At 52.8% G+C, this 23589-nt stretch overlaps 1 protein-coding gene across 2 annotated transcripts in view; it reads left to right on the forward strand.

Moving 5' to 3' along the window:
• SUPT6H (SPT6 homolog, histone chaperone and transcription elongation factor) overlaps window positions 1–23589 on the forward strand; it is a 40007-nt gene that overhangs the window by 15044 nt on the left and 1374 nt on the right. For both annotated transcript variants that reach the window (XM_084650654.1, XM_084650655.1), the window contains exons 10-36: window positions 138–227; window positions 804–946; window positions 1533–1684; window positions 2640–2738; window positions 3972–4101; window positions 4206–4356; window positions 5310–5464; window positions 6417–6612; window positions 7357–7496; window positions 7581–7698; window positions 8589–8665; window positions 9462–9597; window positions 10114–10251; window positions 10579–10746; window positions 11356–11483; window positions 12627–12834; window positions 12973–13120; window positions 13432–13574; window positions 14867–15007; window positions 16213–16408; window positions 16547–16785; window positions 17991–18104; window positions 18866–18990; window positions 19510–19622; window positions 21615–21692; window positions 21816–21982; window positions 22892–23070. In XM_084650654.1, the coding sequence (XP_084506780.1) occupies window positions 138–227; window positions 804–946; window positions 1533–1684; window positions 2640–2738; window positions 3972–4101; window positions 4206–4356; window positions 5310–5464; window positions 6417–6612; window positions 7357–7496; window positions 7581–7698; window positions 8589–8665; window positions 9462–9597; window positions 10114–10251; window positions 10579–10746; window positions 11356–11483; window positions 12627–12834; window positions 12973–13120; window positions 13432–13574; window positions 14867–15007; window positions 16213–16408; window positions 16547–16785; window positions 17991–18104; window positions 18866–18990; window positions 19510–19622; window positions 21615–21692; window positions 21816–21982; window positions 22892–23070 (3872 nt within the window). The remainder of the gene's footprint in view (window positions 1–137; window positions 228–803; window positions 947–1532; window positions 1685–2639; window positions 2739–3971; window positions 4102–4205; window positions 4357–5309; window positions 5465–6416; window positions 6613–7356; window positions 7497–7580; window positions 7699–8588; window positions 8666–9461; window positions 9598–10113; window positions 10252–10578; window positions 10747–11355; window positions 11484–12626; window positions 12835–12972; window positions 13121–13431; window positions 13575–14866; window positions 15008–16212; window positions 16409–16546; window positions 16786–17990; window positions 18105–18865; window positions 18991–19509; window positions 19623–21614; window positions 21693–21815; window positions 21983–22891; window positions 23071–23589) is intronic.

A 23589-nucleotide genomic window follows, 5' to 3' on the forward strand; every position in this document is an offset into this window, starting at 1 on the left:
ACACAGCCCTTGTGTGCTGCAGTCCCGGAAGCTTTTCCTCCCCACCATCTGGGGTAACTGCATTTCTCTGCACTCCTGACTGCCAGTAGTAGGTCTGTCCTTGAAGGGGGCACTGATGGGTCTCATTTCTCACCTAGGTCCCATTCATTGCCTTCTACCGAAAGGAGTATGTAGAGCCGGAGCTGCACATCAATGACCTCTGGAGGGTCTGGCAGTGGGATGAAAAGGTGAGGGGCAAGGGATTTGCTCTAGAATGCTGCTTGCCTGAGACTTCAGCAGAAGCATTGCATTCCCCACCCATTGTTAGTTCATCAGCAGCTAGGCCATGTCTCTGACCCCCAAGTCTTCTAGGTTTATCCAGTCCCACGTTGGTACACTGCAGCCTGTTTTCCTGACACTGGAGACCAGGCCGTCCGTTTTCTTGGGGTTCTGCTACCATTTGGCAATGGGGAATACCGACCTGGGAAGGGAGGGATTGCCCTGTTCTCTCTCCTAAACTTGTCTGTGGTCTGGTGACTCTTCCAGCAGCAGCGAGCCAGGACCTCCTGGTGCACTCTGTCCAAAGCCTGCTCTGCTTTGGACGCAGGTCTCCGAGATGAGACTTGCCGTGCTTACCAGATGTGAGCCCAGCTATTGGAGATGTTGTCTTGCTGGCAGATGTTTTTCTAGTAGCAGTAGTGGCCAGGAGCCTGCCTTGGCCAGCGAGATGGGAGGGGAGGAAGTAGCAGTGAGGCAGGGCCACAAACCGCGGGTTCCAACCAGAGAAGGGTTAGCACACACTTATTTCTGCTACCGTGTTACAGTGGACCCAGCTAAAAATCCGCAAGCAGAACCTGACCCGTCTGTTTGAGAAGATGCAGGCCTATCAGTACGAGCAAATCTCTGCTGATCCGGACAAACCTTTGGCTGATGGGATAAGGGCGCTTGATACCACTGACATGGAGAGGTATGGTCCCATAACCTTTTGTGTTCTTATACAGCATCTTTCATCCCCAAGTGGCTTACAGACTGATATGCGTGCTGTCCAAAACAGGATCGCTTCCCCCCCACCCTGAAATGCAGCTATCTCTGGGGTGAACACGACCCACTGAAACTACAAGTGAGTTCAGGGCAGCTTTTATGTGCGGTTTGGGAGGCATCAAGCACTGCAAACTATAGGGATGATGTTGCTGGAGTCTCCCAAACAGCAGAAGTAAGCACTTTCTAATTCCTGAAAAGGCCAGCAAGAACTCTGGTGCAAGGGTGTCCCTTGCTTTACTTTATAGCCATCGCATCCCAGCACCAAGCACCTTTTCAGTATGAAATGGTCACATAGCAGCACAATGCCTGTCTTTTGCAGTCTCTCTGTCTGAGCTGCCCTGTGAAGCCAGAGAGATGGGAAACAGACTGAAGCTTCCTTGCCTGTAAGCATTCAGAGGGCAATAACCGGAGTTCTTCCTCTGCCAGACTAATCCACCACAGAGCTGGTTCCTTGTGCACGGGTCCCAGCTCAGGGCCTCACGGGAATGACATGCTGCCTTTGCACACTGTAGGCTGAAGGACGTGCAGTCCATGGATGAGCTGAAGGATGTGTATAACCATTTCTTGCTGTACTACGGGCGAGACATCCCGAAGATGCAGAATGCTGCCAAAGCCAGCCGAAAGAAGCATAAACGAATGCGGGAGGATGGTGAAGAGGCCGAAGGTTTGTCCCAAATGAGTTCGGCTTTTTGCTCTTGTGACCATGGGGCAGCTGGAGCTGCTGCTTTAAAATGATTGTGTGACATTTAGAGGCAGCATGCTTGCTTCTCCTTCAGCCAAGCACATGCCTGCACAGGCGTGTGTGCACATAATTCATCGAGCCCTACCCCTTTGCTCCCTTCCATCTGAAATGAGCTCTTGATCTGTCACAAGTCTTTGTGGGGATCCCTGCCCTTGCAACTGTCCAGGAGACTGAGCTCTGCAACTCATTAACCTAGACTGGAGCAAGTTGCAGCTACCCTCATCTTCAGTCTGCATGTGCAGCCTGTGGCAGCTATTGGTTTCAGGATCGTGGCAGATCAAACGAGAGCATTGAATACTGGGAGTTGTATTCCAGCTGGCCCCACCTCCAGTATTTAAAGATGCGGGTAGCTTTGGGTCAGCCACATTGTCGAATTCTGTAAACCAGCCATTGTTCAGCTGCCCCTCCATCAGTCCAATCCATTCGTAGCCAATATGATCCCAGGTGACATCCTACGTCTTCTCAGGTGCCAGAAACTCCACATGCCCCTCAACTAGCTGCCAAGACCGCCAGCTTCTCCTGACACTGTAGGAATGTAGGAACTGCCTTTTATAAGGCAATTATGGGTTTTCACTACAAAGTTCTGCAGCACACTGAAAATTAAAATGGTAGAAGCAGAGAACAATTGAACTTACTGTCAGGTTCCATAGCTTACTGGTACAGTATTGACTGTTCAGTGCACCTGTCCATTGGTCAGCGATCTGAAGCTGCAGCAGATTCTCCAGTTTGGAGTGTCCCAGAATCCAGGGACCCTGGGACAGGGGCAGTTCCAGCTTGCAGCAGAGTACACAGGACTCTTGCTGAGTCAGCCAGCACTGCAGGTGTCTAACAAGTGTGTCCCTATAAACACCATGCTGAATACACTGTTCCTCTGCAGGGGAAGGAGAGGATGCAGAAGATGAGGAGCAGAAGGGGCCCGAGCTGAAGCAGGCATCCCGCAGGGATATGTACACCATCTGTCAAACCGCCGGACTGGGTAAGGGCTCCTGCCTGGTGAGTCGTGATGAGCTGGCTACAGGCATGGAGTGTTCAGCATTAGTGCATCATCAGGTCTGGGAGTCGTAGCCTCTATTTAAAATTCACTTGGTAGTTCTGGTTAAACTCTAGCATCCCTAGGAGTGAGCGTGGCTCCTGCGGTGCTACATTTTTCGGCTCAGTAGGGTCAAGGTTACCCTTCAGGTTTCTCTTGGCCTGGGCGACTCTTCGGAGCATATGAAGAACGAATACAATGACCACACAGTTACAAGTTAAAAAAATGTTTTATGTATTGTAAGTCACATGCACATACTCATCCACACAAGCTGAGAGAGCCCAAGCAATAGCCAAGGCCGTATTTGTACTCACATGCCAAATGTACTGTGCAGCCTAGTGGATCTCTCAACTGGTGAGCATCGATAGAGGGGTGATTCCTGCGCGGGTCTCCCTTCAGGGGCTTCCCACTTTAGCCCAACCAGGGAACCTCTTTTATCTTGTTCTGACCACGCCTTCTGCTTGTGTAGGAGGTTCCAACCCCCCTTTTCCTTATTTGTACTTCCATACCCCAAAACTTTGGGGGTGCCCTGCTTTTCACAGCCTGTTCTTAGTTCCCCTTTATCTTTTAGCATCTTAACACTTACATCAACCTGTTTCCAGGGTAATCTACAGTCAGAACAGAATTTTCCATTATGTTCCAATCAGGTGTCTTGTGGTCTGGATGGGTACATAGGGACATATTTTCCATAACATCCCCTATTGGCACATCCTTCACAGTAATCTTGTGGGCTTATTGGCATAGGGTCAGTCTTAGGTCAGTCACTCATGTCAAGTCTCCTTTCGCCTGAGGCCTATGGTGGCTAAGCTGAAATCTTACAGGCCTTAGCCTGTAGGCCTTGCTTTACAGCCATGCTTTACTTATATACCTAATACATACTCATCACTCCTAAATACCTGTCAGTCTTATACACCTATAAGCCTATCCTACTTCTGTCTGTCATCACACAGTGATTCCATAGGACATAGCATGAGTTCCCCACGACAACACCACAGTTCAATGATAAAATGAACTCATTGGCTGCAGAGTGGAGGCAGGTGTTCAACACACTATGGCATACTGTAGCAGCTGCCCTCACTCAGAGGAGCCAGGGCCCTGTCTACTGGATGTGGGTGGGTGGTTTTGATCAGCATTTGCAAAGATGCACTTCCTTGTGTACTTGTGCATTCTCTGCTCTAGACGGCCTGGCTAAGAAGTTTGGTCTGACGCCTGAGCAGTTTGGAGAGAATCTTCGGGACAGTTACCAGCGTCATGAGACAGAGCAGTTCCCAGCAGAGCCGCTGGAGCTGGCCAAGGATTACGTGTGTAGGTCAGTGTGCAGGTGCCACCATGGATGGGCCTTCTGGGATGTGTGGGGAGAGATGCCATCAGGCACTCTCACATCCTGTGTCTTGGCTTTGTTGCTCTTTTCAGTCAATTCCCGACCCCTGAGGCTGTGCTGGAAGGAGCCCGCTACATGGTGGCCTTGCAGATAGCCCGAGAGCCACTTGTCAGGCAGGTCTTGAGACAGACTTTCCAAGAGAGAGCCAAACTCAACATTGCACCGACCAAGAAGGGTAAAAAGGTAAGGGAGTGGAGCACTGCTCCCATGGGCGTCGGCTGGGGTTGGGTCACCCAGCGTGGGTACCTAGAGGCAAGGAGTTACGGTCACTCTTGCATGGTTCAATAATGGGCGTGCTCCTTCTGCCTCGAAAGGGAAGTGCTGAGTCCAGCCCTGGTTCCATTCTTGGGGCAGTGCTTAGGGTTTAGCATCTGCTGTGTGCTGAAGCCTGGCTTGGGGAAGGCTGGATGAAGGCCACCATGGCAGCTCTGAGACCTCTCTGGGGGTGTGTAGTTAGGGTCTGCTCCTGCTCCTACCTGGTCATTGATGGGGCATGAACACTTTGGGGGTGTGAGAGGCCAGTGTGGGGTTTACCCCAGGAGTTCGTCAGCATGCTGCAACTCAGCTTTAACTCCCACCATTTCATGGCCTTGAGCTCTTGCTGCCAAGACACTGACACCATCATTTATTCTCTGGGAGGGCTAGGGGCGGTCTGTGAAGTCCTGTTCAGACTCTGGGGAAGGGCAGTGCAAGTTGGCAGGCATTGAAATCGGGATCTCAGAAACCCGCTTTTGACCTTAAGGCCCGGTCTATGCTTTAATGTTAGGTCAACGTTAGGTCAAGTCCCTCCGAGGTTTGACAGATCCCCACCCGAATGACGTCATTATGTCAGCTTACCCCAAGTGTAGACACGGTTAGGTGGATGGAAGAATGGTTCCATCAACCTACCTACCATCGCCTGCGGCGGGGGCTGTGTTCCTGCATAGCTGGGGAACCCCCTCCCATCGGTGTAGGCTGCACCTATGCTATTGGGTTATGCCACCACCACCAGTATAGTCCACTTAGTGTCGACATGGCCAGGCTGGCTCCTAGTGTGTGTGTGTGTGGGGGGGGTTGGGCTTGTGCCATGCCCTCATTACCCAAGGCCCTAGGGCGCTGACTCAGCGGTGTCTCGTCTCCTCTCTCCGGGGGCGCAGGATGTTGATGAAGCCCACTATGCGTATTCCTGCAAGTACCTGAAGAACAAGCCTGTGAAGGAGCTGCGAGATGACCAGTTTCTGAAAATCTGCCTGGCTGAGGAGGAGGGGCTGCTGAGCATCGACATCAGTATTGACATGAAAGGCGTTGAGGGGTGAGGCCAGCTCTGGCCAAGCATTCTCCCCCCTGCGTCCCCTTAGCCTCGGAGTCCCTTTGACGGCCCCCCACTGCCACTCTTGTCCTGCCAGCTTCCTTGGCCCCAGCTCACATCCCCTTGGTGCTCCATCGTGCAGTGGAACCCTGTCCCCTCTCCATGGCAGCCAGGTTTGCTGGCACAGGAGCAGCTGAGATAATGCTGTGGAATGAGGCAGGGCCGTACATATGGATCCTGGTATCGGGACAAGAAACGGAGCGAGGTGAAAGACGAGGCTTATCTCAACAGACACCCCTTAAGTGCAGCCTGTGGAGCCATCCTCCACTCCCTCAGAGAGCTGGCCCATGAGTATGGGAACTCCCCAGTGCAGCACTCCAGGTGTTCCAGCCACCAGTCTGCTCCTACCTCTGGGCCCTGCTGGTCTCTGCAGGCTGCCCCTCATTATGCAGACTTGGTGGGGGCTTTGGGTTTCCAGGCAAGTTGCTAGCACAGCCCTTGGATGAGTAAAACCAGGGCCCCTTTGTCTGGCAAGCTGGCTAAGGGAACATTGGGAGAGCTAGCTCCTCCCTCAGGCTGACCGACAGGGAGCTCCCCGGCCCTGAGGAGCCACCACGTCACTGCAGCACAGGCTTCTGCCAGCCATAGTTGAACTAGGAGTATGGGCAGGAGGCGGCCATAAGTGAAGAGACCCCAGCATGACCAGAGCAGCTCAGCCAGGGGGTGACAGCCTAACATCCACCCTTTCCTGGAGCCTAGCCCTCAACAGCAGGGAAGAATAGGCTCTGCTGCAGCTGAAGCTGGGCATGGCCTATGGGGACCTGCAGCACTTCCACATCTGCTTTGGGGATCCAGACGTCTCCTGTGTGGAAGGCTGTTGGGCACCCCATTTCCAGAGGCCCAGGCAGCTCAGCAGGAGCTGGCGTGACATCCCCTCCGTCTCTCCCCCTCACAGGTATGGTAGTGACCAGACGTATTTTGAGGAAATCAAGCAGTTTTATTACCGGGACGAGTTCAGCCACCAGGTGCAGGAGTGGAATCGTCAGCGCACAATGGCCATCGAACGTTCCCTCAACCAGTTCCTCTACGTGCAGATGGCTAAAGAGCTGAAGAACAAGCTGCTGGTTGAGGCCAAAGAATACGTCATTAAGGTGAGAGGTGCTTGGGGCCCATGCTGACTCGTCACCTGCATTCTGGACCGGGCTGGAGTCACACTCAGAGGTTACAAGTGTAGGAGGCAGTCCGGGGGAGAGTCCTTTGACGGGGGTACATGAGGATAGTGAAAAGGCAGGAGGAGGTTGGGGATGGACCCACGGGAACATCCGTGAGTCAGTCTCATTCCATTCCCTGGGTAGAAAGGAAAGAAAAACATTAGATACAACTCTAACTGGCCCATTCCGGGGTCACCTGTACTAGGATATTCTACCCATCAGACCTTGCAAATCAGGGCGCTAGTCCTTCAGTACCTAGAGCACAATGGACAGTAGGTCCCTGGAGGATGCCCGGTTCTGTGCTGAAGAAACAGGAATCTCTTGGTGCTTAGGGATCCTGACTGCCACAGCAGTGAGCAAGGTAATTCCTTGGCTCGAGAGTCAGATTCCCCGGGAACAAGATCTTTTGCTTAGCGTGCTGGGAGCTGCTGGCCTGTGAGGTTGTACAGATCCTAGCTGGGAGCTCTGGCCCCAGAGGAACACCGAGTAACTGGCTGTCCTGGCTGGAAGAAGAAGCATCTCTAGCATCTGTGCCTCACCAGCATCTGTGCCTCACCCTAGCATCATGCTCAGTGCAGGGTGCCGTCTGCACCTTGCCCAATGGAGGCCCGTATGCCTGATGGGATGTGAAGGGAGAGGAGATTGGCTTTCTCCCTCACACCCCTCCCTCTTCCTGTCCTTCAGGCTTGCAGCCGGAAGCTGTACAACTGGCTAAAGGTGTCTCCCTACCGTCCAGACCAGCAGGTGGAGGAAGACGATGATTTCATGGATGAAAATCAGGGGAAGGGAATTCGGGTGCTGGGCATTGCATTCTCCTCTGCCAGGTATGAGGGACAGGGTGGCTCCTGAGTTTACCTGCCATACTAGCCTGTTCCCATCGCTTCAGGGGGACCCTGTTTGTTTTGCAGAGACCACCCCGTGTTCTGTGCCCTGGTTAATGGCGAAGGCGAGGTTACAGACTTCCTCCGGCTGCCACACTTCACCAAAAGACGGAACGCCTGGCGGGAGGAGGAGCGGGACAAGAAGGTGAGCTGGGGCAGGGGCTGTATTCACAAGCTTATTACTGAAGTGGGACAGTGCACGTGGAGTGCAGTCAGCAGGAAGCAATCCCTAGCATGTCGGTCAGAGCTGAGTCTGAGACGTATCTGGCTGCATCCTGCCAATGGATCAGAATTGGGAGCAAAGCTATGTGCTTGTGAATGGAAGAGTTCTGGAATAAGCCCTAGGATCAGTGAGTGGAGAGGAGGGGGCATGTTCTGGCTGGGTGAGAGGGTCGTTTTTGGAAAGCGATCTCTGCTGCAGATCAGATCAGTGTGGGCTGTAAGGCAAGCAGTTCATGGGGGCAGGGACAGTCCCAAGTTTGCAGGTGGGATTGCTGAGGAACCCTGCTCGCTGCACTGGGAGCCTTTGGAAAAGGCCTGTCTGACTTCTGGAAAGGCCAGAAACAGGCCTTGCTGTCCATTAGTTACAGATGGTCTGAATTGGTCCTTCTGCCCCTTTTGGAACTGGTGTCACTGCTCCTGTGTACGTTGTGGTATTCGAGCTGCCATTTCAGGGCCTCTGCCCCGCCAGCTAGCAATAGGCAGCATGACTCAGTGGAAATCGGGAAGGGCTCCCGGCTTCTATTTCTGGCTCAGTCTCCCTGTAACTCTGTGAGCAGGTCACCTCTAACCTCTCCCCAGTTGAGCCAGCTTGTCCCTTCCCAGGGCTGTATGGGAAGGGCCGTGAGCCAGTGCTTTGCCCCGCTCTGGGTTTTGTCTGGCGGACCTTGGTGGCAGGTCAGTGCCATAGGTAGGTTTGAGGATTTGCCCTGTGAAATGGGAGCTCCGCAGCCTGGGGCAGGTGCTCAGCATGTGGGAAGCTCTAGTAACTGGCCTGTTTCCATGGAGCCTCTTGCTTTCTTTTCTGTGCTCCAGGCCCAGGATATCGAAACTCTGAAAAAATTCCTTCTGAACAAGAAGCCTCATGTGGTGACAATTGCAGGAGAGAACAGGTATGAGTGATCTCTGGCGTCCGCTTCCCGCCCCGCCGTCCCTCCCCAGCCATTTGTTTTTCTTCCTCCTCCCCATCCCTTGCCACCTGTCCATGTTGCGCCCGCCGCGGGGCGGGACTCTGCTGCTGCTCCTACAGCAGATCCTACCGAGTGAGGGGTTGGCTCTCCACTCTGCAGTGCTGATGGTACGCCTAGCCCCACGGAGGCGGTATCTGTCACTTGCTTCTATCCCCCTCCCCAAGTGAAAATGCTTGTCCCAGAACCCAGCTGTCTCCAGCGTTGCACAGCTGAGCCAGCCTGGGAGAGCCCTGCTGCCCTAGAGCAGGGTCGGCCACACCTCTCTCGCATGGGCCCTGTGGTAGTGGGTGGCTTCAGTCCCATTGCTAGTGGTCAGCTGGCCCCTGCAGCAGAGTGAAGAGACCTTCTCCTTCAGACCAGGCAGAAGGGGGGAGCTCGCACTGCCCAAGTGTCCATGTTTGGTGGTTGTATAGCAAAGGCTTCCAGGGCTCCCAGTCCAGCGCCTTTCATCAGTAAGAAAGGACTAAGCCCCAAACTGGGCTCAAGATGCCCCAAGAGACCTGCTGTGCATCACTCAATTCACTGGCTGGCTTCCGATTTGGTGCTTTTGACTGACGGAGCCTCTTGCTGTTAGCACCTACAGCCGATGCTCAGTTCAGAGGGGCTGGGAGCTGGGGGTGTGACATGCCCACCACAGGAGCTGCCTTGGAGATCAGTGTGATTTGAGTGTCCAGCTTTCTTGTCTTCCTCCCCATCCCCCTTGGCCATGTCTCCCCAGGGATGCCCAGATGTTGATGGAGGACGTCAAGCGGATTGTGCATGAACTGGATCAGGGGCAGCAGCTGTCTTCCATTGGGGTGGAGCTAGTGGACAATGAGCTGGCCATTCTCTACATGAACAGCAGGAAGTCAGAGGTAAAGCACCAGTGCATCTGTCCTCCTGTGCTCCTCCCAAGTGGCCTGCCTTTCCCTGGCCACTGGGAGGATAACCCATCTCACTGAAATCCCACCACCTCAGGCAGGCTGGAGGTCTCTGCTGCTGCATGATGATCAAGCCTTGGCTGAGGTGCGTCAGGGTTTGGGGTTGGAGGAGCTTGTGAAGGGATCCTGCTGGGGCTGATTGAAGACACATGCACCAGGAGACTCAGTGGTGGGTACCGGGAAGGTCTGGACAGAGCTTTGCCCACTTTAGCAGAAGGGAGTTGCTGCAACCTAGCTAATATGGGGAGGAACTGAACAAAATGGAGCTAGAACTATCCTCTCCTCCTTTCTCCTGGAGTCTTCGCTCTAATTGTAGAAAAGCCCTGGGAGCCTTTGGACCCATCCCCCAACCTGCCCTGAGCGCTGAAAGGTGCTTTTTTGAGTTGGTGTCACTTGTCATTAATGCTAGCAGCCATGGGAGCCTTGCTCTGCTTCTCTGATCCTCTGCAGAATGAGTTCCGGGATTACCCCCCTGTGCTGCGCCAAGCTGTCTCCCTGGCTCGCCGCATTCAGGACCCCCTGATCGAGTTTGCTCAGGTCTGCAGCTCTGATGAGGATATCCTGTGTCTGAAGCTTCACCCTCTGCAGGTAACTGTTCCTTACAGGGTTCTCAGTCAGAAAGAAACAAGCCTGGGAATCTTCAACAGCAGGAACAGGCCCTAAGCTGAGACAACATGGTGTCCACCTGTTCTAGGATGCGTCCAACTAGCGCGACTCCTCCCTGCTCCCTTTCTCTAGAGAGCAGTGCTCATCTGCCTTGCGGCCTTAGACTAGTCTTGGTCTCCAAGATAAATCTCCACTTGTGTTGAGCCTAAGGGAGGGGTTACACCTGTGAGGGCCAGAGTCAGCCCAGATTTGCTTTTGAACAGCATTGTGTAGACCTGCCCCATGAGTGACCCCCTTCTCCCTTGGCAGGAACATGTGGTGAAGGAGGAGCTGCTGAATGCCCTCTACTGCGAGTTCATAAACCGTGTGAATGAGGTGGGAGTGGACGTAAATCGGGCAATTGCTCACCCTTACAGCCAGGCCCTGCTACAGTATGTTTGTGGCCTGGGGCCACGCAAAGGGACTCACCTGCTCAAGGTAAGAATGGAGCTGTCTCAGCCACCCCACAGCTGACGTTACCTTAAAGCTACTCTGTGGCAGTCTGCATCAGCTGCAGCGCTGGGAGGCACAGTGTCCGGGCCTGTGCTCGTGGTGTGTCTGACAGCACTGTCCCCATGGGGCCCAGAGAGTGGTTATCTTACTGCTAGTGAACTTGGAGCTGCATATGGGCCACTCTCCCAGGTGTTCCTAGAAATTCTCAGCAGATCCATCAATCCCAGAAAATTCCTGAGATGACGGTAGTGTCCAACAGGTATGAGTGTGCTGTGCTATCAGGACACTCGGCTGCTTTCGGAAGCACAAAGTGAAAGGCCAAGTACTTCTCCTCGTCCTGAGAGGGGTGGCAGTCCTGCCTGCTGTGTGGTGCTGATTTTAGATCTTCCCTTCGTGTGGCTTTGAAATGCTTCCTGTATAGCAAAGCAAGGACTAATGCGACAGGAGCAGGGTGGCTGTACCAGATACTCTCTTTGGACCCCTCACTATTCAGTCTGAGGCCTCTTTTTCCTTGCCTGTCTTCCATCGGGGCTGGGATATCTGTACCCTCCATGTGCTGAGTTGCAAAGCTAATGCTAAAATCTCCTCCCTTAGATCCTGAAACAAAACAACACAAGGCTGGAGAACCGGACTCAGCTAGTCACCATGTGTCACATGGGACCCAAGGTCTTCATTAATTGTGCTGGTTTCATCAAAATTGACACAGCATCGCTGGGTGACAGGTTGGTATTAGGTGGTGCTGCATGGGTTTAGTACTTGAATGACTGGCTGAAAGGGATTCCATTCTGCCGGGACCGTATTCCTAGGCACTTCTGTGCAGCAGCCTTTCATGTCCAGCCAAGTGGGTTTATTGCTGGTTATTAATCTGACTCTCTCTAGGCCAACTCAACCTAAACTTTCGTGTGAGCAGTACAGCACGAATTCTCTGCCGTGATTGGGAGGGTCCTTTGTGGTGAAGAGAAACCAAAGCGAGAATCAGTTCTTCCCTAGTTAGTGTCTTTGTACCTTTCACCACACTTGCCCACAGACCCTTTCGTTTAGTGCTGGTCTCGCGCCTTGATTTATTTTTAATGCTTTTTTTTAACAGTCCCAAACCTGGGGCAGTAGCACAGCACAAGACTGTAACTGGCTCTTAAACTGGAAGGACGATTGTGGGAGTTTGTGTGGAGAAATGTACAGAGCTTAAAAATAATGTTGTTAACCAAAGCTAGTGTTAAATAGAAAGCGTGAGGGCAATTTGAACCTGATTCTAATCTCTGGATGGCCTCTGGGCCGGGAACATGCTGTGCTCACTGGGCTGCTTCTTTCTTTATCTCCCCTGGGCTTGGAAGAGTCTGGGAACAAACAGGACAGCCAGGTGAACTCTTCAGCCTTGCTCCCCTCCCTGGGAGTTCTGGCCTTGACAGGACACAGACCCCAGGAATGTGAATGCGGGGTCTCTTGGGTTGAGACAAAGTTTTGGTACCTCTGAAACAGTTCGGTGCAGAGGGTTGCATTGTCAACTAGCCACACCTGACTAGTATGAGATAGCAAATTATAGCCACAGCTTCCTGCTACAGGGCACAAGCTCTGACGTGCAATACTCGCTTTCAATCAGACTGGCCAAAGTGCACAGTAGCAACCAGGCTATGCCCAGATGATGTGGGTGGCCGCAGGCTGCACTCTGCCCTTCTCTATTTCACGTTCATTTAAGAGAATTCTTGTTCATTTAAAGCAGCTAAATTTTGCGGTGAACTGTGAAAGTGAACAGCAGCAACTCAGCAGCAGCATGTTCTCTTTAGTCATTTTGCATCCTCTGGCTTGTGAAGGCATCGCTGGCCTCCTGCAGAGTTTCCAGTTTGATGCATGTGTTTGAATTCGTTTAGCACGGATTCCTACATCGAGGTCCTAGATGGGTCCAGGGTCCACCCTGAAACCTACGAATGGGCAAGAAAAATGGCAGTGGATGCCCTAGAGTATGATGAATCAGCAGAGGATGCCAATCCAGCTGGCGCTCTAGAGGAGATCCTGGAAAACCCAGAGCGTCTGAAAGACCTGGATCTTGATGCCTTTGCTGAAGAGCTGGAGAGACAGGTCTGTGCAGGGGAAGGGAGAGGGGGTGGAGCTGCCTTTCAGCCCTGAACTCTTGGGGTTTGATGGCACAGGGCTGTTCTAGCATGACCTCTATCCTACATGGGACGCAAACATTAAACCATGCCATTGCACAAACAGGGTTACGGTGACAAACACATCACGCTGTACGACATCCGAGCTGAGCTGAGCTGCAGATACAAGGATCTGAGAACCCCGTACCGTTCTCCTAACACGGAGGAGGTCTTCAATATGCTGACCAAAGAAACACCAGAGACCTTCTACATAGGTACGTCCCCATCTACTTGGAGGGCTCTCTCAGGTACGGAAATGCTGTCGCAAGCTGCACCAGGAGTGGAGGTCTGTGAGAGTGGCAGCTATGTGAATGCTGATTGGGTCGGTGCAAGGTCTACGGCTACTTGGTGTGCTGCAGAACCACACTGTCCGTGTTGCACTTGACAGCCTTTTATGGAAGGCCCACCCGTAGGTACGGGAGTACTAAGTACTCCAAGTAGCCTCCAAGAGGTCTGCGTGGCATCCCATTCAGGGCACCATCCAACCCTTGCATGTGCCCGATATACTCCTGTTTCCTCTCCCCAGGTAAAATGATCACCTGCAACGTGACTGGGATAGCCCATAGGAGGCCCCAAGGCGAAAGCTACGATCAGGCCATACGGAATGATGAGACAGGCCTCTGGCAATGTCCCTTCTGTCAGCAGGATAACTTCCCGGAGCTCAGTGAGGTAAAGTGATCGGGCTGCTCCCGCAGGTGCCGTCTCCCGGCAGGCTGCTCAGATGTGATGCTGCCCCCGGAGCATCCTGTAGGGCATGCAGTACTGGAGGGGCCTTCTGAGAGAGGAGACCGCTTCAGGGCAGGGATTGTGCCTCTCGTGTTCAGACAGCGCCTAGCACAGTGGGCCCCCAATCCCTACTGGAGCCTTTGGCTGTAAACCTAATAGGAATACTTACTTCTGCTTCTGGAATTGCCTCTTTCTAGGTCTGCTAGCACCACTTAGTTGCTGTGTGAGGGTTGCCCAGTATATTTGACTAGGTGTGACATGGGATGGGATCTTCAGCTATAGCCAGTCGGTCAGCTTTTCCCTACAGATGTTCAGAATGGGTTTGTTCAGAGTCTGGACTTTTCTGTTTTATGCAGAGAAGCCGCCTATGGGGTGGAGAAAATAAGCTGATTTCACCCCCATTGTCTCAATTTAAGAACCAGCACAGACTCCCTGCTCTTAGATGGGGTGGCATTTTTGGGTCCTGCCTTAAGAGTGGCATATTCCAGCCTTGATAGCCAGGACGCTGGGTAATCAGCAGTTCCCATGGGACTAAAGTGGAACCCACCCCTTGCTGCGGAGTTGTGCTTCCGAATTCAAAGGGACCTCAACGCTTGCAGCGGCGTGTAGGGTGCAGACATGGCAGGCCCAGCTGGTACAGGCATGAACAGCAGCATAGACCGTGAGGCATGCAGAAGAGCATCCTCCGTGCCTGAATCCCAAGGGTACGGAACCTACGCGCCCTTTCCACACACCCAAGCAGGGCCTCCCTCATCTACACTGCAGCTTTTAGCAGCACAGCGTCCTGCTGCCTCCCCACTGCTGGAGCATTTCACTGTTGTGCAGCTACAGGCTGCAGTCCCAGGTGCGGACACAGCCTCCCTTTGACTGCGGCGTGTGTCTACATGTGTTGTGCCTTACTCTGCACGCTGCGGTAAGTGTAGACAGAGCCTAAGCGTTCTAGCCTGCCTTGTTGCAAAGCAAACCCGCCTGCTATGAGCCGAGCGTTGCTGGCATAGGAATGCTGCATGGATCGGTTTCAGTCAGTCAAACCTCTGTCTTTTAATTTCTCCGAAGCTGCTGCAGGTTCTCCAGTTTGCTGCTATGGCCAGTGTGTTACAGAACTTACCCCCAACTTGCCCTGGCACACCCAGGCCCCTGCTTGACTGTGTCTCTTGTGTCTAACTGTATTGTACTTGTGCTGCCTTCAGAAATTGGTTTCCATGCTGAGTGTCTTATTCCTTTACTTCCTTAAGGTTTGGAATCACTTTGACAGTGGCTCCTGCCCTGGCCAGGCTATTGGGGTGAAGACACGGCTGGACAATGGGGTCACTGGCTTTATACCAACCAAGTTTCTCAGCGACAAGGTGGTTAAGCGGCCAGAAGAAAGGGTGAAGGTAGGAGAACAGAGTGCATCTCCTCTTCCAGCTCCTGATGGGTGTCTCTAAAGAGCTGGTACCAGAGGCTCAGAATCCTGCTCATCTCTCTGCCCCCCTGATATCCCTGCAACTGCTCTTTCTCTTGTGGGCTCTAAATCAATAGTGAATCTAGGTTCTTGTTTGCTTCCTTCTCCCAGACTGCAAGTCTCCCTTAGCTGCTGGTGGGAACTGTGTGAATCAGTTAGCATATTACACTGTGCAGGATTTATTACAGTCTGTATGAAGTCCAGACCCTGGGAGGCTGGAAGGCATTCTAATGAGGAGCTGACCTTTGTTTCCAGCTTTCAAAATAGCTCAAGGAGCGGCTGCTAGATTCCAGGAGGGTCATTTTCCCCTCACTCAGGGTAGTTTCTCCTAGCTGAATCCCTCTCTCAGGGTTATTTTTCCTAGTTGAATCAGTTTCTGTGGCTTGTCTGAGTTACTTGGTCTCCGTCAGAACGGGGACCTGGGCCCTATTAGTAGAATTACATGGGTATAGAATGCAGATGTCCACGTAATTAAAAGAGAAGGGTTCATCTCTGTGCTCTCCTTTGGGATCCTTACTGAGGGAATTAGCGTTTAGATGAAGGACTATCCTGCTGAGATCTGAGGTCTCCTAGCAATCCCTTTTAAGAGGACACTGTCAACTTAAACACATTTAAATGGACTACATACCAGATTCTCCTAGAGCCCCTTTAAACACTATGACCTGGATCTTTAAAATGTTAAGGGTTTTTCTGCTCCCCTGTTCATTTAGAAGGGTCTTTTGGACAGGCTTGAAAACGTGCTCTGCCCACCACCCCATCCTGTTGTGTGTGCACACCTGACTGCTGCTTGCTCTCTGTTCACTTCCCCTTTCAGCTCCGAGGCACTAGGGGACACCAGCAACAGAACAAGGAAGCTGACTATGCAAAGGGCTGTGAAATGCCAAAGAGAAAACACTGGAGAAGAGTCAGATTCTCCTCTAATCCCTTCCAGGTCTAGTCTTCTGTAGGGTCATTGTAACAGTGGTAGATAAACAGCTTTCAGAGGGATATCTAATCATTATTTTCAGGTTGATGTGTCCCTTTAAATACTCGAGGTAAGCCTACCACACCTGGTGCGGCTGTGATAGGTCACTCTCCGAGTGACGGGTGCAGCATGTGAGTTGCACCTGCTGACTAATCCAGTCTGCCTCTCTGCAGGTAGGAATGACTGTTCACTGTAGGATCATGAAGATAGACATTGAGAAGTTCAGTGCAGACCTGACCTGCAGGACGTCAGACCTGATGGATAAGAACAATGAATGGAAGCTGCCCAAAGACACTTACTATGACTTTGATGCTGAGGCAGCAGATCACAAGCAGGAAGAAGACTACAAGAGGAAACAGCAGCGCACAAGTGAGTATCCCTTCTCTAGGGCCCTGAGAACCTGGGGCATGGATATTCGCAGTCTGCTCCAGGGAAAAGAAATGGGACTGGATGTTTCTTGCAATGAAACTGCTACTATGGGAATGCTAACCGCCCACTTGTCTACAGCATACATCAAGAGGGTGATCGCTCACCCGTCATTCCATAATATCAGCTTCAAGCAAGCCGAGAAGATGATGGAGACCATGGACCAAGGGGACGTGATCATCCGGCCAAGCAGCAAGGGGGAGAACCACCTGACTGTCACCTGGAAGGTGAACGATGGGATTTACCAGCATGTGGATGTCCGAGAGGAGGGCAAGGAGAACGCCTTCAGTTTGGGCTCCACCCTTTGGATTAACACAGAGGTAAGAGTCGGTGGAAGCATGACTGGGGACGTGAACCTGGTGGAGTGAATCCCAGCCCAGTTAATGGGAGGTGAAAGCTGACTCAGCATGGAGGGTGGGCACAGTCACCCCAGAGGAACTGCTGAAGGATTGAATGGTTTGGCGTTTCGAAGCCAGAGGTGGAAGCAGAAGCTGGGGTGCTACCACTCCTGGCTTGCAGAAGACGTTAGTACAAGTTGGCCATCAAACCAAAACCTTTCCTAGCTTCACAAAGCTGGGTGAGAAACATGGAACCGGCCATGGACAGCCTGTGAGGCTGGGAGCCGGATCCTGAGGGTTTACTCTTCTCACAGGTGCTTCCGGACTGTCTGGGAGCAGCTTCCAGTTTCCCTCCCTTCCAGTTCCTGAGCGAATGCTCGGCAGCCAGCCTCTCTATTCAGATTTTAGAGTAACTGGTGGCTCTGTGTAAAAGAATCCTAGAGATCAGTGTTAGAAGAGCCCATTAGCTAATCCAGTTCAGTGATTCTCAACCTTTTCAGGTCGCTGTGACTCCTTATCTGAAGTGTAAAAAACAAAACAATGCAGCCCCATTACATTTATTTTCTAAAGTTGTGAGGGGAAAATGGATCCATGAGAACAGTGCAATGCCTGTGCAACTAATCTGTTGTGTGTTTCAGGAGGCTGACCGAGAATACTTGACCTTGAGGAGTCAGGAATGAGATTTTTCCTTGCTTTAGATTGTTTCCAATGCCTCATGACTCCCCATTGCCTTTCATGCCCCCATCCCTGGGTCGGTTTCAACCCATCAGCTGAGAAACCCTGATCTAGTCCAACCACTGCAAGACAGTTTGCTGTGCTCCATTTGCTCCTTTAGTCTAAGGAACAAAGTGCTTCCCCTCCGAGCTTGTCAAATAGAATTGGGGTCACTGTTTATCCCTGAGACTGAAAGGCACTGAGCTGCCCACCACTTGCACTGTGCACATTAATCCTACAGAGCACGTGTCTAAGGGAGTGGGCCTCTCCAGGGAGCCAGGGCCCTTGCCCTGCTCTCCACTGCAGACAGGCAGTCTCGTCACCCTGTGGTGCCTTCCCCTCTAGCATTCGGGGTTAAGAGGGTCTGAGCCCCCAAGGCCCAGGCATCGCTCAGCGCAGCGGGTTCAGTTTTGCCTCTGGAGGTTCAGGAGTCAGACTCGGAATAAAGTGGCTCTTTCTGTGTTCGTTCCAAGGAATTCGAGGACCTGGATGAAATCGTCGCTCGCTATGTCCAACCAATGGCGTCTTTTGCTAGAGACCTGCTGAGTCACAAATACTACCAAGACTGCAGTGGTGGAGACAGGAAGGTGAGCCTCCCAGAGGGGCTGCTGCAGAGCTGTAAGAAGCAAAGCGCAGGAGCAGCTGGCTGCCCCAGATCAGTCTCCTGGCCTCTGTGTGAACACGAACCACTGAGTTCAAGTCCGGGGTAAAATAGAAGAGGTTCATGTGTTCTGACCTATCGCACAGTGCTTGTGTTGGTCACCTCCCCGCTTTGTGTCTGGGGGAGCTAGCTTGGAGCGGTAGAACCAGCAGAGAGCCTGGGCTGGCTTGCTGGGCCGGAATGTCTGAAGGGCTTTGTCACTGTCTACGCCAGGGAAGGGAGGACAGCCTGACAGTGCTTGCACGTCACAAAGACACGGGCAGAAAGGCATCTCTCCCTCTCCAGCTCTGCTGCTGCCCCACTCTAGGGGAAGGGCTCTCAGATGGGACATGAGTGCCCTAAAGCGGGATAAAGGGATGCTGCTCCCCTCACACCATTGCTTGAAGACTTGTTTGCAGCACTGACCTAAGTAAGCACGAGAGTGTCCATCTGGACCTCCCAGTTGCTTCCACCGAGTGGTTACAGCTGCCAGCCCTACGTGCCATACTCAGCATTGTGAAATGAGCCCTAGATGAAACCACTGAATGCTGTTTGTGCCTGGACACTGCCATGGGGAGGGGTGGGCTGGGCGGAAGCCAGCACTGCAGTGTTCTGAGGCCATCAGCGCGCCCCTGTGAGTCCTGGTGCTGCCCCCAGGCTGCACAGGGCATCTCAATGGAGCGTTTATCTCTCTTCCCCTCTAACCAGAAACTGGAAGAACTTCTAATAAAGACCAAGAAGGAGAAGCCAACCTTTATTCCTTACTTTATCTGTGCGTGTAAAGAGCTACCTGGCAAATTCCTTCTCGGATACCAGCCTCGAGGGAAACCGAGGTCAGTGGTGCATGTATGTTGTTTCGTACAGCTGGCTGTCAGTCATTGCAGGGCCTGGGCCTTTGCTTGTCCCCGGCCTGACTTTTCTTGGGCTCTGCTCTGGTTCAGTGTGTAGCAGCAGCCCTGACCCTTGGGGTTTGGTCTGCAGGTGCCTCACACATGTAGTCTCATCAGGTTGGCTGCTGATGCCTTTGACCAGGTGGCCACCATGAGCCATGTCCCACCCCTCGGCAGGGGAGAGTATGGATTCCCTTTGAGTATCCTCAGCAGTCCGCTAGCCATTGGCATTTCCTGAGTCATGGCCAAGTGTTACTGGGGCTGGGCTGGAAGCTGATGGAAGGCGGGTAGTCCCAGCAGAGTCTGTGGGTTCCTTTCTGATGCCCCCATCATCTCAGTACCATGTGCCCCACCCATCCCTTTCTCACGCTGTGTTGGGAGGAGCTGGTGATTGATTGCCAGCAGTCGGTAAAGTGTGCCGCAGTGCAATGTGCTCGTCTCTCCCCCTTCCTGACCTTACAGGATAGAGTATGTGACGGTAACACCAGAGGGATTCCGGTACCGGGGACAGATCTTCCCTACAGTGAATGGGCTCTTCCGGTGGTTTAAGGATCATTATCAGGACCCAGTGCCAGGTGACCCCCAAATCCTAATCACCAGAATTGTTCTGTCCTGCAGGAAATCAACTCGTGGGGCAGACTAATTAAGGGCTGGCTCATGCTCCATGGATAGTCTAAATGGAAATGGGATCAAGCATCTGTCAGCAATTAGTCAGATGTGCAGTTACAGAGCTGCTTCCGGTTACAGGGACTTGTACAGCCAGACACACACACACACATGATCTGCTGTCTGCCTGTATGTCAGCTCTTGCTCTGCCTTGCAGAGAAGTCTCTCTCCTGTGTTTGTGACTCATTCATTGCACCAGAAAGGGTCGGCGTCATCCTTGTGACTGTGCCACAGGGCTCAGTAAGAGAAGCTGGGCTGTGAAGCTCTGTTCTTTAAACATCCATGGCCTTGCTGATTGTAAACAAAGCTCAAAAACCACAAAGTGAACTTGGGGATCCAGATGGCTCGGGAGACCTACTGGAATGTCGGAAAATCAGAGTTTGATTTTGGTGACGTTCCAGACTCCCTGTCTGTTGAAATACAGAAAGGCTCCATTGATCTGAATGTGGGAAATGTTCCCAAGAAAACCAGATTAAAGTGCTTAGCTTTGCTTTTCATCCGCATAAACTAATGCTGTTTAGAAGGAATCTGTCTGCCAGGCAAGCAGCATGGTGTGGGCTGGGCCTGACCATTTCACTCTTATCTCTGTCCCCTACGTACCAGATGCTCTTTATTCCATTGTCCCTGTTTTTGAGCAGAGTAGCACCTTGACACAAGACTTTTGCTGGGATCTTTTAAAATCCTGGGTAGTAAGAACCCCCACTCAGATTTCAGAATTACATACTATGACAGGTTCCCCCCTCCTCGGCGTGTCACCTGGAACTGGGGTACCACTGAGCCCCCCGACCCACCAGCCTGGGCTCCCACTCACGCTTTGATGCTGTAACAAGCTGCAGACACGCTCTCGGTCTCACACTTTCACCAGCACACAAGTAGGGACACACCCAGCTGTAGTAACATGCAGACAGGCTTTGTGACTAGCCCCTGCACAGGAAGGCTATACAGCTAGGGCACTTACCAGCTTCCCAGGCATGCACACCCTGTCTGGAGGGTAAACGCAAAATTATATTGTCTTGCACTGCACAGAGAGCTGTACAGCATAAGCTCATGAAATTTGCCCCCTCCCTCAATGTGGAGGAAGATATGCAACAGCTTTTTGTCCCCCCAGTTATGATTTCCACTCACTAGTTTTTGACAAAACAAAACAAGTTTATTATCTCCAAAAGATGGATTTTTAAGTGATTAGAAGTGATAGCAAACAGATCAAAGCAGATTCCCTTAGTAAATAAACAAAACTGCTAACTGAGCTTAACACAATAGATAGGTGGGATATGAATTTGCAAATTCTCACCCTGAGTGATAAAACAGGGTGGCAGATTCTTAAGGCTTTCCCAGGTTTTCATACACAGGCTAACAATCCCTCTAGCCTGGGACCATCACTTCCCACAGTTCAGTCCTTGTTCCTCAGGTGTTTCCAGGTTTGTTGTTGTAGGGAGACTCAAGTACCCTCATGATGTCATTGTCCCCCTTTTATATCTTCTCCCCACTTGCTGGAAAGCTCTTTTGCAGTGATCTGGTCAAACCGCTCCCATGGTGTAGTGCTATCTCGGAGAGGAGAGGTTTCTGTTGTACACGGTTCCTGGGGTAATCCTGGTGCTTGTGTGTCTTTCCTCAATGAGCCATTAACATTGTTTGCCCTTTTTACTGTTGTACCTGAAAGGCTGCTTGTGGGTGTTTTCAGCCTCGCAACGTGTTTCAGTTACACACACATAGCCAAACTTCATAACTTCACACACGACGACAGCACATACAATCCAACAATATTGCTGTTTAGCAGATCAAGACTTTTAGAATGACCTCTCACAACGCAGACTTTGTACAAAACATATTCTAATTACATGACAGTGATGAATATTGGGGTGCCAGGGTGTCACACATACTCCTCTCTCTTGTTTCACAAGGTATCACCCCGAGCAGCAGCAGCAGGACCCGGACCCCCGCCTCCATCAATGCTACTCCTGCTAATATTAACCTAGCTGGTGAGTACCGGCCTGTCTCCTCGGTCAGATCTATGGAGGCTGACTCCGAAGCTAGTCCCCAGACCAGAGTCACATTCTCTTCCTGTGTCTTCACTTCACGGAACTCGGTGTTTTCTCTTCTAGATCTGACCCGAGCCGTGAACGCGCTGCCACAGAACATGACCTCACAGATGTTCAGTGCCATCGCCGCGGTGACGGGCCAAGGGCAGAACCCCAGTGCCACGCCTGCACAGTGGGCATCCAGCCAGTATGGCTACGGAGGCAGCGGAGGGGGCAGCAGCGCGTATCACGTAGGTGTATCTTGAGTAGCTGAGCCAGAGGGGCAGGAATCAGAGCGCGCAGCAGCCTGTCCCTCCTGGAAGCGCCGCCTTCCTCGGCAGCATTAGAGACTGGCTGTGCAGGGGACAGCACAATGGGCTGCACGGATACCCAAGGGCAGTACAGACCTGCCGTGGTCAGCCAGCGGCCTAGCTGCAGCATTCAGCCCTGCTGTGCAGATTCCTGGGCCTTTTTCCGTGTCCCCAGGGCCGGGAACATGGGAAATGCAATGCTGGCTGCGAGGAAGGTGTGCCTGGGGTTGGTTGGGACCCAGTGGTGAGTGAGAGGGACACGAAACGACATGATTGTGCTTCAGTATCGGCAGCATGGAGCTGCACATGAAAGGGATTAGCTATGAAAATATGTGCTGAGCTTGCAGGGCTTTCAGCTGGGAGGTGTGCAGGCAGGCAACACTCCAGCTCTGCCTCATGCCCGAAGGTGGCCCTGGACTCTCCTCCCAACCCGCCACTGAGCAGTTCCCCGCGTGCGTCTGCACCTGCCCACTCCACCCACTGTCTCCGGCCCTCCATGGCAGCAGGAGGGGCTTGGCTTGGTTCAGTGCAGCAGATGCCCCTGCCCCCTTGGGGAGCTCTCAGCTAAAACCCTCCTCCTTGGGGTAGGCACTCTGGACTTGACATCTGGGGCCTATCGCTCCCTGTTGGAGTCCCCACAAAACCCTCCAGTGGTGCTAGGCCGCGCCCTGAGGAAGGCATGGCGGCTTAGTGACGTGTAGTGAGGACCTGACCCTGCCTCCTGCCCTTTGTGTGGCTGCTCGCTGGGTAAAAGGTGAGGGAATGTGCTGTGCTCTGGGCGTCTGTCTAGCCTTGCTCCGGTGGTGCCCTGAGCCTTGCGCTAGCCTAAGCGTGTCGGTCCTCCTGCAGGTCTTTACAACTCCAGCACAGCAGCCAGTGGCCACCCCTCTGATGACCCCCAGCTACTCCTACACAACCCCCAGCCAGCCAATTACAACCCCTCAGTATCATCAGCTGCAGGCCAGCACTACGCCCCAGTCCACCCAGTCGCAGCCATCGTCCAGTTCCAGGCAGAGGCAGCAGCCGAAGTGAGTAGCTCATCCATGGTGCTGGATGTGTGCAGCTCTCTGCTGTCTTTGAGCCACTCTTGCCCTGAGCACAGTGCAGGGCCACGCAAGCGCGGCCCTGGCAGCAGGACCCAGGCTCTGCAGTAACTCTGCCTGCTGCCAGTAGGGGGCGTGCTGCACAGGCCGGGGGTGGCGGGTGGGGACATTCAGCATGTGCACCTGGAGAAAGAGCTGCATGGCCACTGCTCAAAGGGCAGAGGAAGCGGTGTCTGGGGAGAACTGCAGCCGAGCAAGGGTGAAGAGCGTAGTCACGGCCCATCGGCCCTGGGGAAGTACAGTTCAGGCCGTGGTGCTGATGGGGGGTGTAAAGAAGCCAGAGCAAGGAGCTGCGGGCTGGCCCCTTCTGACACTGTGGCACTGGATCAGGAATCGGGAACCCGTTCCTTGGCCAGGCGTAAGGGCGGAACTGACTCTGCTAAGGAAATTGGCCACAATGGGTCCCATTGACTAAAGGCCACTCTGCAGCTATGAGGAATCTGC

This window comes from Lepidochelys olivacea, assembly GCF_965140295.1.
Source record: "Lepidochelys olivacea isolate rLepOli2 genome assembly, chromosome: 17".
Classification (NCBI taxonomy): domain Eukaryota; kingdom Metazoa; phylum Chordata; order Testudines; family Cheloniidae; genus Lepidochelys; species Lepidochelys olivacea.